Source organism: Anas acuta, chromosome 3 (genome assembly GCF_963932015.1).
Source record: "Anas acuta chromosome 3, bAnaAcu1.1, whole genome shotgun sequence".
In the NCBI taxonomy this organism is placed as follows: Eukaryota; Metazoa; Chordata; class Aves; order Anseriformes; family Anatidae; genus Anas; species Anas acuta.
The window spans coordinates 27,010,942-27,026,313 of NC_088981.1; the positions used below are offsets into that span (position 1 = coordinate 27,010,942).

At 36.2% G+C, this 15,372-nt stretch overlaps 1 protein-coding gene across 3 annotated transcripts in view; it reads left to right on the plus strand.

Moving 5' to 3' along the window:
• FMN2 (formin 2) overlaps positions 1–15,372 on the plus strand; it is a 160,697-nt gene that overhangs the window by 43,459 nt on the left and 101,866 nt on the right. For all 3 annotated transcript variants that reach the window (XM_068676284.1, XM_068676283.1, XM_068676282.1), the window contains exons 6-8: positions 7,978–8,010; positions 11,238–12,937; positions 14,047–14,191. In XM_068676284.1, the coding sequence (XP_068532385.1) occupies positions 7,978–8,010; positions 11,238–12,937; positions 14,047–14,191 (1,878 nt within the window). The remainder of the gene's footprint in view (positions 1–7,977; positions 8,011–11,237; positions 12,938–14,046; positions 14,192–15,372) is intronic.

Below are 15,372 nucleotides of genomic sequence, written 5' to 3' on the forward strand. Positions count from 1 at the left end.
AAAAACCTTAAATTACAGGACACTTTTTGCAATGTCAAATATACTTTCTGCTTTGAAAATGTTATAATTCTGACTATTGGAGTGTCTCTGTAGAATATTTCTAACTGCTACACCTTGATGACAACCCTTTTCCCTGTTATTATTTAGTTATTATTACTTAATGTCATTTGGAATGTTCTAATTTTGACACGTAGTAATACTGGAAAAAAAGTTTGTGTATCCTTAAACATAAATGTATAATGTGTCCGTCTAGAAATTACAAAACGTTGGATGGATTGGGGCTTACATTTCATTTTATTAGATAGTGTCATAGCTCAACTTTGTCTTGGAAACATGCATGCTGCTCAAAACTTTCATAACTGAAAGTTCAGACTGATAGATAATGTGTAGAGATAAGGTGAGGTAAAGAAGGTAAATGTAAGATTTATCTGAAATGGGGAAATTATTCTACAATCAAAATTTTTTTTAAACCTTTATCATTTTTTATGACATGGCTCTCACCAAGATAGAGGCAACTGTAAATGATACTGGTTAACAACTGTGTTCAGTAGAAATCAAAAAAATTATTTTGGAGCTCATGAGGTAAAAGTCCTCATGCTGTGGCATATTATTATTATTAACATTTTTTGCTCTGCTTCATTTTGCATGTTCCTTCTTGAGATGTTCTTTCAGAAGGGTCCAATGATCCTGGGAACATATGCTACTCCTCTTATATCCTTTCGCTACTTGTCAGATTACTTTTTGAAACAGAATTAGTGGGCAGGCAATGAATGTCTCTTCTAAGACTCTAAGACAACTCTTTTCCTATAAAAAGTATTGCTCTAGTGTTACAGGAGGGAAGGAAAAAAAAAAAAAACATACCCAGGGAGGTAAAACAAAGTGTTTTCATTGAGGAGAGAATGAAAGAAGCAAACTTCCTGGAAGTGTTCGTTATGAACAAAATGATAATGAATTCTACCTGTTGCATTTTGCAAACTATATATTAGTGGTCTGTGTCCTCACAAAAAACAGATTTATCGTTTTAAGGAGAACTGTTGTCAATGTAAACTTCCTGCAGTGTCATGCCAGCATATCCCAATCTCAGAAAATAAAAAGCTGCAAAAAATTAGATTTTTTTTTTTTTTTAAATTGACCTTTTCACAAAATTATCTAGATTTGCAATGTGTGGTGCAGCAACTTACATTCTAATTTCAGGCCCAATGTCTAATGTTATAGTTAGGATATCTTAAATTAAAACAGGTGAATGTCACCAAGCATATGTAGGCATATTGTGTTCTCTTGTTAGCACTGAGAAAAAAATACGCTTTATCAAATATGTACAGAAAGGAAACAAACTTTTTGTGATGCAAGAAATGATGGAAACCTGGCAGAAGACTTTACTGCTAGAGTCATAGGAACTGCACAAGTGCAGAACATTTTACTTGGGCAGTAAGGGGGAGGCTAACCTTTGTTAAACCTCCCAGACAAATCAGATATACTCTGTCTTTTAAATGTTTTTATGCGGAAGTTTCCAATGTTATTAATGTAGATTTCTTTGCTTCTTGAAATTAGAATTTACTTTCAACTTAAACATGCTGCAATTTAAGGATTTGGTTTCTTGTATAGAAAGCCTAATAAGTGCTATTTTTTGTCTTCAGGTAATAGATAAATGAACTAAATTTTATTATATTAAGTGATTGACTAAGAGTGTCTGATATTCTATTCTCTGAGATGAGACCCCAATATAGTTTGTGAGATTCTGTTCTTTCTCCTGTATGACCTGTAGCTGAGCTTTATGATTGAAACCCTGGTTTCTGTTAATATCAAAATTTCTCAGGCCCTGAAGGAATAAAGGTAGAAATAATAGAAATGAGGGAAGAAGCGTTCGGAGAGCCTGTAGGATATTATAAAGACGCCGGGCTACTCAGCCACTAGATGGCAGTTAAGTATTTTTGAAGGGACCGTGTAACGCACTACTAAGTCATGCCCAGTGGAGTCCTTAAAACACTGTTCGGTGAGAATACGTATATTTTTTTCTTGGTCAGAAAGTGGTGGCTTTCTGGTAGCTAATAAGTTAGCCTCTAAAGAGTACTTGCATTTCTCGAGCTTAAATCTGACCAAGGTTTTGTAGTTGGAGCATCTCCCAGGGCTAATAACACCAGGTCCTAAAAATAATAATAACAAAAATCCTGAAATATTGAATGTTCAAAAAGCACTATGCTGTCATTGTTAAGGTGTTTTGTTGTTTTTTAAGACAGAAAAGTGAGCACACTTGATTGATATAATCTACAAGGCTTCTAAAAAACTTTCTATAATGATTACTTAAAAGCTTTACTGTTGAATTACCATCATATAAATAGAAGTCGATTTTATGTTAGACATATGAAATGAATAAAAAAGGTGTTTCTTCAACCATAATCCTGAATCTTTTTCATTAGTTCTGATGAGGGAGAGAAATAAAAAAACAAATACAAGGTGTGATTTTTGATCAATTAATTGATACACATAGAATATAGGTCATAGACACCATATTTAAATAAAAATAAATGGTGTCTGGTGTCTAATACATCAAGCCTGCATGGTGGCCAAAAAAAAAAAAGTCAGTTAATTCTCAGAACAAATAATATTATTTGGGATCCCAACTTCACAATACTTGGATAGACTTCCTTTGTTTTGCATGAAGGCAGTGGTTGCTTCTTTAAAAGAAATATTGGTATAATTTTCAGTGAAGCAATAAAGCACCCTTTTGCACTCTTCCTTCTGGTGAGACTAAAAATTGTTTTGTTCTAATCTTTCTTCTTAATGTTCATGTCAAGATCAAGTTTTACTTGTACATTCATTTCAGTTTGAAAGTTTCTTTATTCTGTTTTTCCTCTTTGATGCGTTGTTTCCTACCTCAGTTACATCTCTGAGGTAATATAAAGATCACAGATAATTTAGAGCTGAATAGACATTAGGAGGTCATGTTGTTCAATCCCTTCCCCACCAGCACCCTCCCCCAAGCAAGGCTAGCTTAGATATTTGGTCATGTTTCTCAGGACTTTGCTTATCTCCAAAGATGAATCTGTGGTATTCCTGACATGTACTTCCTGCTTTGCCTAGTCAGTGGTGGAATGATAGACTTTATGATTACCTGCTACATTTCTGATGTGATAGTTTATCTTAACAGATAAACCTTTTATCTTATGTTTAAGAACAGTTGAAAATATGTGGTCTAAAAGCACATGTTCTAGAATTAAAAATAAATATCATAGATTCCTAGTTCAAATACTGTGTATTTACAGGTGTTGATTAAAATAATTATCAGGAAACTGCTGGACAGCTTCAAGTGCTTCATCTGATCTCATGACAGACAGACTTATGAGAATCTGGTAGAGCAGAATATAATTTTATATAAATAATGAACCTTCTGCACTTTCCAGTTTGACTATGCTTTATACTCAAAACCAGAGTTCTTTTTCTTTTTGAGTACAACTTCTTTGAAAAGTAGCACCAACCTTAAAGTTCTGGAATGAATAATATGTGGGGTTGCAAATTCTGTACAATGGAAGTTAATCAGGATTTACAGACAGTTCTGGACTTACAGTTGTCACTGATAACAAGGAGAAATGAATTAAAATGAGGTTTACTTATTTTAACCAGAGAGACCTCATCCAGTTAAAATTGGGCCATGATCTAAAGATTAAATTCTTCTACTTCTGTCAGCATTAGAGATCAGGTGTTATTTTACAATTATATAGAATCTGAGAATTTCCATTGGACCCTATTTTGTATGGAAGAGAGATCGGAAATTTTCTTCAAAAAATTAATATTTCTTTAGTTTATACATATCCAAATTGAGTTTTTAAAATGACCATAGCCGAATGAGAATTCAAAAGTAAAGTTAAGAAGAATATTACTTATATCTACTCTTTGTATATGAAACAGAACTTTTTGACTAATTTTTTAAAATCAAAACAGTTATCTATTTTAATCTGGCATAAGTAACAATAGTAATATCACTTCTGTTTGTACATATATGTTTTTTTTTGTTTTTTTTTTTTTTTTTTTACTTTTTACAGTTTTTACTTAAGCCCTCAAAACATAAAACTCACCTCTGATCATTTGATTTGTGATGTATTTTATTTAATGTTATCCCACCAAAAATGATACATCTTTGCTTTTCAACTTTCAAAGAGTTAGAAAAGCTGACTGGCCTTCAGCCTCTACCTTCAGCTCATTTGTGAATACATTTGTGAAGAGTGGTTCCATCTCCCCACACTTTTTCTTTAGTGAGTAGCAGGCTCATATTTCAGGGTCATGAAGACTATTCTTCCACTTCTACAAAGATTTATTCTTACTGTGGGTACTTTTTGCTGGTTATTCCCTGCTGGAAGCCTGAAACAAAAGCAACATGTGAACCTCCCATTTTGTGGTCTGGCTGAACTTTTGGATAAGAGTCGTGCACTGTGTAGAAATATCAAACTCCAGGCATTACCTATCAGTATATGCCAAAGTTCACCTGGAAAAGCATATATTTTTTTTTCTCTCCAATACCACACCATCAGAGGAAGAAATTACAGGCATTGTGAGTCCTCCAAATTTATGTTAAATTAATATTTCTATTTAGGCAATAAAATCCTTTCTGTTTTTTATAGCATAAAAACTAATTTAGTTGCTCTAAATAAAGAATACAGAAATAACAGAACGAGGTAGTTTTCACAGTGGCAACTTCCCAGAATACTGGTCCATTTCAATTTGAACTGAAAAAAACAAGGAAAAGCCTAGTCTAGAACAGTTCAAATCCTTTCTCTAGTATGCCAATGTAGTCTAAAATGTAGTCATACCTCTGTTCAAGGTATGCCAGATTTAGTTGTGGAGATGGATGGTTTCCTTGGCATCAATACATAGGAAATCTTTTAGATTTGTTAAAATACTGTAAGAAAAAAAAAAAAAAGAAAAAAAAAAAGAAAAAAAAAAAAAAAAACATAGTGAAGAGAAGAAAGGAAGTGTTTTGCCACATGAAAATAAATCCAGAACAGTTTTATCTCAACTTTTAAAGAAATCCTTGACACTTAAGGTACCTGCTGCTTATTGGATTGCTGTCATAGGTGGCTAGGTTTCAATTATCTCTTCATCTGCTGAAAGACCTGAGTGTAACTAATTCTATTATAGCAGTCTGTGATTAATGGCAGAGCACCTAAAGAGGCAGGAGAAAAAGGCATAATAAGGTTATATCAAAACTAAGAAAGATAAGTTCCTCTCTCCCCCACCTTATTATTTATGCACTTTTTTTTTTTTTACACTGTGGTGAGTGACAGAACACGTAAAATGGAATAATAAAAACTAGATGGAGGGGTAAAACCTTCTTGAAGTCTTTGTTTATGGCTGCACTGTTTCACGCTTCTCTAATAATGACATCTCAAATATTCTAGAAGAGAAACCTTCAAGGTTCGAGTTTTTTTTTTTGTGTTACTGTAGTTTTTGTTTTATTTTCTATTTCATTTTAAATAAAGCAGAACCAAAAGTTCCTGGGAAGTCAGGTGGAAAAATGCTATTTGTGCCGACTAAAAATAATATTATGTAAGAAGACAGTAGTTATACTTTACTGCTGTCTAGTTTCTAGGGTAGTCAGTGGTTCTGTGAAATTTTATCTTGTTTTGTCTTCAGTCTACGAAACCTCTTCTGAGGTTCCTATTGTAGCAGAACTTGGGGATAACCTATGGTCATATTTCACCTCAGTTAAGAGCCTTATGACTTTACAGAGAGAAAATTCTGCAGTTTTTCAACCTTTGTTGCATCTTATGTTTCTTGACTAAAAACAGGAACTGAAAAGAAATGGAGTCTTATTCTCTGAAGCGTGCTTAGTCCAGGGATAAGACATTCAAATAACTGCTCAGGAACAGAAGCTTTAAGAAATTGTCTGAGAAGAAACTTTGGAACTTTTTTCTTCTGGTCACCAGCTTTAGAAGTTGGCATTTTTAATGCATACATCTTTGGTAACATCCTTGCTCCTTACTGATCCATTTGCTTAACTGAACTGTTTGAATTGCAATAGTTATTGATTTCTGCTTTTTTTTTTTTTTAACGTCTGTGATAGGATACGAGAATATCTCAGCTTGTTAGACATGTTGTGTCTTCTTAGTTTAGGAAGAGTTAAATAGGCCCAATGCCAGCACAGTGTGAACTGGTGTAATTCACTGGTTGCAGTATGTCACTTGTGTCACTGTGTGGGAGATTAGCTGAAATCCACCAATTAAAGTTTATCCTTTCAGGAAGGGCAGAGCATTGCACTTGCTTTCCAGGGCTTGCTTGCTCAACACTGTCTTGGGGAGCTGCACATCGTGTTGCATTGTGGTTGTAGGAAGAAACATGGAGCATAGCTGAAATCGTTCTGAAAACATATATTTGTCCCCATATACACACCTTCAGTATAATAAAAACTTCTTGAAATCAAGCTTTGTTATAGTAGTCTAAGGAATAAACTGGTATCCAATACTAATTCTGCTACTTCAGCAGTTTTCTCTGAAGTCATTGGCATGTTTGTCAGCTTTTGACTGAATTTCTACAACTGTAAAACCCATGTTGCAATGGGTTTTGAGGATTCAGTGAAATGAGAGAATAAATTAGATGGGTGCTGAGTTGTTTGAATGCAAATCAAGTGACCGTCAATACTTCTCATTTCTCAATAGCTGTAGCACTGAGAATTCCTGCTTGTATTATGTCTCCTTTCATTAAGGCTGGTTTGCAGATTCAAGAAATACCTTTGAAAATGAGTTATCTTTAGAGAGTACTAAGCAGATACTATTTTTTTCAGTTATTTTTTGTTTACTGCGACACTACTTTGTGCCCTTCCATGAGCGAATGCACTCAAAAACAAAACAAAACAAACAAACAAACAAAAAAACTTAATTTGCATATAAAGGAACCTTTTATTACCTGGGTGGTTGGAAGGAGTATCCTTCCATGTAAGTGGGTGCTGCTAGTGCCACGTTCTGACTTACGGGAAGAAACTAACGGATCTTTGACTTTGCCATCTTAGTCCTACTTAAGTGTGTGCTGGTATTTCATGTGCATGCTTGCAGTCAACTAGCAACACAGTTAATGTCTTTCAGGAAACAAACAGTTATGACAAAAAACGGGGAAAAAATAGTATCAACCTATCATCTAAATATGAATTCCAGCCAGAGAGGAAATTTCATGACACTAACTGACAAATTGCTGAAAATGATCAAATCACTGATGCAACTTCTAATAGGCATTAACTTCTAAAATTAAATTATAATGTGCCTATTTTCAGATATTCCAAAAATTCCATTAAGAATTGCCATCCTGTTTATTTTTCCACAGTGTTTTTACGCTATGGCTGTTCATAAAGTATATAATTGAATGCATATTTTTATATATGATATATTCAATATATTTATATTATCCAATACCAATATATACATATATAGTCTAGGGGTAACTTACACAGATTTTTTTAATATTTTTTTTATTTTTTTGCCTTGAAATTCAGTCATGGAAGGGTTTGTAGGTTTCAGACACTCATCTAATAAATCTGACTCACTAGAAGAGGTAGCTGTGGTCTGAACTTCTACAATTTTTAAGATCTTGGACATGTTCTATCTACATAGATCAGCTTTTATGCTGGACATCTGATGCACATACGTGGAAAACATGACAAAATTGGAATGAGTTGGATGTAATGTACAGGCTTTTTGTACATGTGCAGATTCAAATATACAACCTTTACACAATAAAACAGTATTTTCAGATCTGTTTGATACTGTACACAGACAAGCCTATCAGTAAAACACAAGCACTATCAGGCCAGCAGTCCCAGATGCATTCAACTCATTGAACATGGAATGTGTACAGCTTGTTTGAGAAATGCTGGGCACCGTGCTATAGCCATGCACCTGTGGATGTTTATATTTTTTCCCTACTCACGACTTTCACACAAGTCACCTGGATAAAGCAAGGCTTAAGCTTCCACCTTTCTTTCTTTCTTTACAGAAAGAAGACTGTTCCACAGTACCTGGGTCCTGGGTAAGAACTCTAGGCAAGACAGAGTTCCCACATATTTCTTTTAAACCCCGTAGGTTTCTGCAGTGGAATTGTCCTTTGGATTAAAAGTGAACCTTATTTTCATGATGTGCATTTTTTCATTCAATATTCATATCAACAGCTTGTATATTGAAAATTAAGTCCTCCCTTGCTTGTTCTTCTAAGAGAACTGTCTAAGTTTCATTTCTGATCACTCATGGGTTTTATTTTTGTGTTTGTCTCTTAAATTTCTTTTCTTGTTGAAGATAGTGGAAACTTGCAATGGCTTATGTTTGTTTGATACAACCATTTCTGAGGGTTAAAAAAAAAATAACTTTGGAGAAGGATTTTAAACTTGTTGGAGGAAAGGCAGAAATCTAATGAATCTAACCTGAAGATATCTTAAAAGGCAAAGTGTGAAATACCTTTTTCCACCTAAAATAATTACCGAAGCATATAAATATGGGTATTGTTTTTGAACGAAGTGAATTTTGGTTCAATGCAGTATGCAGCTCTTTCGGGATAAGTTTCTCAGCATTCATAGCAAAGTCTTGTGTTTATAACATGCTGTCTTTGTGAAAACCTGGATGTATTGGTGACTCTTACGTAACAACATAACAGTAAATTCGCCAAGTTGTTTGAAATATCGTGTCACAAGGGCAGTGGAAAAATAGTGTTTTAAAGCATGGAGTCAAAAGTTACTTTAGTTCATCAAGACTTTTTTTCTTGTCTTCAGTTGCTTAATAATACCACTTCATAGAGTTTTTTTTTTTTTTTTTAACTTTAAAAATACCTCTTTTCTCAAAAGAAGTTTCGTCTACAAGAATACATTGTCATGTAAAATATTAAATCCTAGATTTTTCCTGTAGTTCAGGTATCATCTCAGAATTCAAGGATTACCTTTTGTTCTTGTGAAAAAACCAATCCAATCGCCTGAATAAATGATTTTTTTTTAAAACAGTGAACTCTTCTGAGATCAGCTATCACTAAGGTAACTCTTTAGGACCATTTATTATTGTCTAATCCTGTTGGCTATGCTTTGTTTACAGCAGAAAGTGATTCCCCACTTCACATAAATTGAAAAGTTATATCTGTCACAAAAGTGTTGGTAGATTGTTCTTTCAATTTAAAATGGGAGCTCAAGAGTCCAGGGAAACCGGAGTTGTTCTCAAACTGAAAATTACCATTTAGCCTTAGTAATCCTAGAAACAAATTTCCTTTAATGTTGCTTGTTGAAGAACTGATAGGTCTTAGTACTGTATTTGCAGGTGACTGGTAGGGTCACAGAAGGTGAAACAAAAGGATAGTAGTATATTCGCTTTTTCCTTCATAATGAATTTCTTCAACAAAAGAGTTGCTTCTACAAAACAGTGAGCTATTAACAGAAGCTGAGTGCACCCTGAGCACTCTGTAGTGGAAATGTCTTTTTCAGCCTTTTTTCCTTGTTATAATATTGTTTGCTAATGTCTGCTGTATTCATTCCTTCACTATTCATCAAAAGCCTTTTTGGATGTCTGGTTTGCATTTCTATTCAAAGTTTGCGAGGGAGAACTAGTTATAATCTATAACTTGCAGTGCAAACTATGATTCCAGAAAGTTCAGTAACATAGGGGACTGTAAATTTTGATAAAGTGGCTTCAGCATCACATAATAATTGGTTTAGTCTAGTAGATACTTTAAAAAAAACAACAAAACAAAACAAAAAAAACTTTTGGGATTGCCTGAAGATAGCTGAAAAACGAAGATAAACATGAAATTGAAATGTTACGTTTAAGAACCAATTCTGCGTAGAAACAATTTAAGTATTAATGAACATACATTTTATTAATAGTCCCCAGCTGGAAATTAAACTTCATTTACCAGAAATAAAATTCTTTTAAATGTTTCATGTGTCAAAGGATGAGATGAAAAACATCTTCCTGAAACAAATCAAGGCAATTAGTATACCAGGTATCGTATGTTTATTTGTAGGCTTCTTTACAAGACTTGCGAAATCTGAATATTTGAAAGATTCCCCATAAAGTAAGCCTACGGTCTCATCCATGAAGTTTGGTTTTGTAAAAGGAGGAAAAAATCACTAAACTGTTTTGACATAACAATTTGGGAAACCCGTTGGATGAAAAACTTAATCTAAGTGCTTGAACTGATGATGGTGACCTCTGCTCCAAATTAAAAAAAATAAAAAATAAAAAAATAATAATAATAAAAAGAACATTAAAAAGTAAATGGGTGTAAGTAGAAACAAAAAATCTTTATTAGAAGACTTGGTATTGTAATGTCACTTCTATTCTATATCCTGACCAACTTTCCTAAATAAGCACTAATGGCAATTTCTGGTCTGAGTTGCTTCTTTTGCCACCTTTTTGGTAAAGAACATACTGATTGAATTTATTTTTTTTAACTGATATTTATTTTAGAAGGAAGGAATTACTGTGCTGTTTAAGGCTCATGCTTTCTCTACTCAGTCTACAGTTGGCAGGATAAGATATTTCAGAGAAAGATATGAAAAATGTGGAAGCTGACAATTACAGAATAACCATTACAGACAGAAAGCTCTTTCTGATGATACTCATTCACAGTTTGTTACTTGGCAGAGAAGTTTCAAATTTTAGGTGGGAGGAAAGTTCTCACCTAATTTTGTCTTACTTCTTTCCTTCCTAAGCATCTGGTTGGAGAAAAGCATTGTTATCCTGTTCTGAGATTAGCTGCTTTCAAGAGGTTCTGCATGCCTAATCTGTATTTTATCATTAACGTATATGTATTGAAATCTAGCAGTCAGTTGTATGTTGAGTCTGTTATGCACAGTCCATGCCTTTGAAGAAACACATATTTTCAGTTAACTGAATTTAAGTATTGCAGTGCCCTTCCCACCATCATAGCTGTGTATCTGGGTGTACACACACTCTTACAGTACTAATATTCAATGTTTGATTGTTTTTTTTGGTCATGGTTATGTGGGGAGAGGGATTGCTCTGGATTTTTGTTAAGTGTAATCACAGTCCAAAATATATTCTTGCTGATGTGATGTTAGTTTCTTTCTGAAGCAAGTCATTTTCCTGAAATGTCTTCATATGCTGTAAAATGCAGCTAGCCAAAATATATATTTTTTAAAGGCTTGTTATAACTGGCTTATTTCTGAAGCTCTGGAATACCAATATTCTTGATGTAAATTTTATTTTTTATAAATGTTATCTGATTTGTGTTTATTGCATGTTTATTTTCTCTTAAAGGATGATTTTGAGGTGAAATCAGAGGAGCGTGCCAGTGTCATCCAACAGCTTGAACAAACTATTGAGGATCTGAGGACCAAAATTGCAGAACTAGAGAAACAGTTCCCTGCTACAGAAGTACAGCCTGCTGGAAGGGAGCAGGAAAATGAGCATGCACACACTGTGTGCAGGGAACTTAGTATTGTGAATCTTCAAACAAACAGAGAGGAGTATGTGCCCAGAACAGTGTCACAAGCAAGATCTGTACAAACATCGCCAACAGAAGATTATTTAACACACACAATGCCTTCAGCCAATGCACTGCCACAGCCCCCCTCACCACTGCACTTGGAAGGGGGAAAAAGTGCAGAGCCAACAGAGAACTTGCCAGCTCTAGAATTACAGCCCACGTTTTGTTCTGAAATCTCCTTAATTCTGTCTCCGAAGCTAATCTCGGTGCCACTGGATGGAAGCCAATCAGTACAGACTACATCACAGTCGCCTCTTCCAGGACCCAAAGTTAATTTGTCCTTTGCCTTTGAAGGAGAGACTAAATTTTCATCTGCTCATCAGCCTCTAAGTACTGGAAATGTGACTTGTAGTGAACATAGTCTTTCTTTGCCCCCAGAGCCCACGTGTAGCATTCCCCCATCACTATCAGACACTGAACTTGCTGCTTCTGTAACTGGAGTGCATGGTCCTTCCATCACTGCTCTCATGCCTGTGGCAGAAGTACCACCCCCACCACCTCTGCCTGGCGCAGGACTTCCTCCATCTCTTCCTGGCCCAGCAATGCCACACCTGGATCACTCTTTGCCAGGCATCGTGATACCACCCCCACAGCTGCTGCCTCCTCCTTCACCTCTGCCAAGTGGGGAGATAGCAGCATGTCCTCCAGCTCCCCCTCTTCCATGTACTGGAGTCCCACCACCACCACCTCTACCACCACCTCTGCCGGGAGCCGGAGTCCCACTCCCTCCTCCCAGTTGGGGCATCCTTCCTCCTCCTCCTCCACCACCACCTTTACCTGGGACTGCTATCCCTCCCCAACCCCCTCCTCTGCCTGGCCTGGGAATGTCAACACTACCCACAGCACCACCTCTGCCTGGAGCAGGAGTTCCACTGCTTCCCCCACCTCTACCCAGAGGGGACATCCCAGCCCCTCCTCCTCTGCCGCCACCTCTGCCTGGTGCGGGTGCCCCTCCGCCACCCCCTCCGCCACCTCTGCCTGGTGCGGGTGCCCCTCCGCCACCCCCTCCGCCACCTCTGCCTGGTGCAGGTGCCCCTCCGCCACCCCCTCCGCCACCTCTGCCTGGTGCGGGTGCCCCTCCGCCACCCCCTCCGCCACCTCTGCCTGGTGCGGGTGCCCCTCTGCCACCCCCTCCGCCACCTCTGCCTGGTGCAGGTATTGCCCCTCCACCACCTCCTCCACCTCTGCCTGGTGCAGGAGTCCCTCCACCACCACCTCCTTTACCTGGTTTGGGGATGCCACCTCTAGCTCCGCCACCTTTGCCTGGAGAAGCACCACCACTTCCACCACCAGTCCAAGGCATCGCCTATCCATCAGTCCCACAAGTCGGTGGATTTCTTCCTCCTCCTTTACCATCTGGTTTATTTGCAATGGGGATGAATCAGGAAAAAGGGAGCAGAAAACATGTAATAGAACCTTCTCGGCCAATGAAGCCTCTTTACTGGACGAGAATTCAGCTCCACAGTAAAAGGTAAATTATATAGTTGTGGAGAGGGTGTTCATTTCACTTTAAGACTGTCCTGGTGGTGTCATAAGCGAAATGATTTATTTACCACTGTGCAGGCCTTTGGGAGCCTTGGGGCAAGCAGAATTTTATTTGTAGTTGGGTATTTAAACAGGGTACCCATTCTATTTATAAGTGCAGAAATTCTGAGTAATATTATTTACACATGAAAGCTCTTTGAAGGCAGTTCTCAGCTGTCCTTTGGAGTTGCATACTATGTGTTAATCAGAAATCCTAAGGTGGCTGTATGCCACTAAGTTTCCATGAATTATTTTCTAAAGAGTTGTACTTGTGCATCCCTCAACTTTCAAGACAGATTTGGTCTCTCTCTTGAGCAAGAGAGAATAAGTTTTGGTAGTGTTTTTCCTCCAAATGAATGTAAACTGAACAGTTTTCATTTTTTAGTTTCCTTTGTATAGTGACCTAGAAACCCTTCTTTTTCCACATTGCATATTTAGCAGCCAGATTCAAACTGCAGTTGTTTTTCTTTTTTTCTTGTTTTCCTTTTTTTTTCTTTTTTCTCTTTTCTGTTTTCTCTTTTCTTGCAGCATAAAGCTACTTTTGTAGCTCTTTTAGTTGCTATAACACTGTAATATGTGGGTTTGGTTGTTGGTGAGTTTTGTTTTTTTGTGAAGTATTATTCCTGGTCGTGAAAAGGTGTTTCCTTATTAATCTTTCCTTTGTCTCTGAGTATTGACTGTACAATCCTTCTGCTGTTATTCCTTAATGATGAACATCTTCTTTCTTTTCAAGTTTTCCTTGCCACTGTCACGAAGGTGATCTGCAGATAACTGTCTGTTTCTATTCTTCTGTGTGCTTGTCTGTATACTTTATAACCTATATACAGCCTGTTTATATTCCTGTGTATGTGAAATGGGTGAAGATAAATGAGTCTGACTCTTTTTTTGGTGAACAAAAAAGAAAATGAAGTATGGGGAGAACCAACTTATCAAAATGTTGATAGTAGAAGTTAGGCAACAACTTATAAACTGCTGCTATTTTATTTTCTTCATTCCACCATTTATGACTTTATTTAGTTTGACGCTGCCCTACATAGGTCTTTTGCTTAACTTTAGAGATTCTAGTGCTTCACTTGTGTGGGAAAAAATTGAAGAACCTTCCATAGATTATCATGAGTTTGAAGAACTGTTTTCTAAAACAGCTGTTAAAGAGAGGAAGAAACCTATTTCGGACACCATTACAAAAACAAAGACTAAACAAGTGAGTACTCATTTAATTTCAGATCTTTTCTAGGCTAGCTATTACACAATGACAGAATTTTGCATGCAGCTGAGATAAATTTTACATGGATTGAAATTGTTAACACACACACACAGATATATACATATATATATAAAGAGAATTAAAAGGAGAGAATAGAGGATGCATTTCTAAGCTTATGTCTGTTAACTAATCATTTCTTTTTTATTAATTAATTTCAAGTATGTGTTCATTCTTTAAAAATCTTTGCTTTATCTGGTTTAAAATTATCGACTTCAAAATTATTAAAAAATAGGTGGTGCAAATATGATGTTTTGAAATTGACTACACATGTGCAGTATATAAATTATTCCAAAGAATTTTATAAATTACATAATGTAAGTGTTGCATACAAATTACCATGATTTCAGAGGAAAATGTTTAAGAATTGAAGTCCTGATGTTGCACCAATCATAATAGTTGTTTGTGTGAGTGTGTTTATATAGTGAATATGAAGTTTACGCATACGAATATGAAAAACACAGGAAAATCTAATATTAAACCATTTTTTGAAAGATATACAAAAAATAAAAATAGAAATATTTTAATGTGAAAGCTAAACCCCACGGTAAAATTACTGAATCTAGATCTTTATTTGACTAAATAGAAGGCTCTAATCTTGGTATCCATGTCCCAACCAAGTCGCGGTGATATGATCAGTAATTCACAATTAAAATTTCAGGCTATAAAGGAGGCTTGTTTTGTTTTGTTTTGTTTTGTTTTTTTTCTAAAATCTTTAATGGTGGTTAAAATTGTTGTTTCTACATCTTCACTTGTCTGAAATCAGTTCAAGACTAGGCTGCTCTTTCTATCATTATTTCCATGCATTTTGATGCTTTGAGATTTTTTATTTTATTTTTCCCCACACCCAATGTGCAGTGGTACTCTTCAGAATCTCAATGTGGTTGTGCAGTACATCTTATATTTGAATATGACCTCTACACCCAGTGGCTCTGGAGATATTATCCCTCACAGGCACCCTTTGGTCAGCAGTATAAACATGCAGGTGCTCTTTACTGTGCTGGCAACCTCCTGCAGGCAATAGAACTTGTAGTGAGGTTCAGATTATTGTGCTAGCGTGCTGAATAAAACCTTCATCTTGATGGATGGGCAGGATAGCACAGCCACATGTAATGTATCTG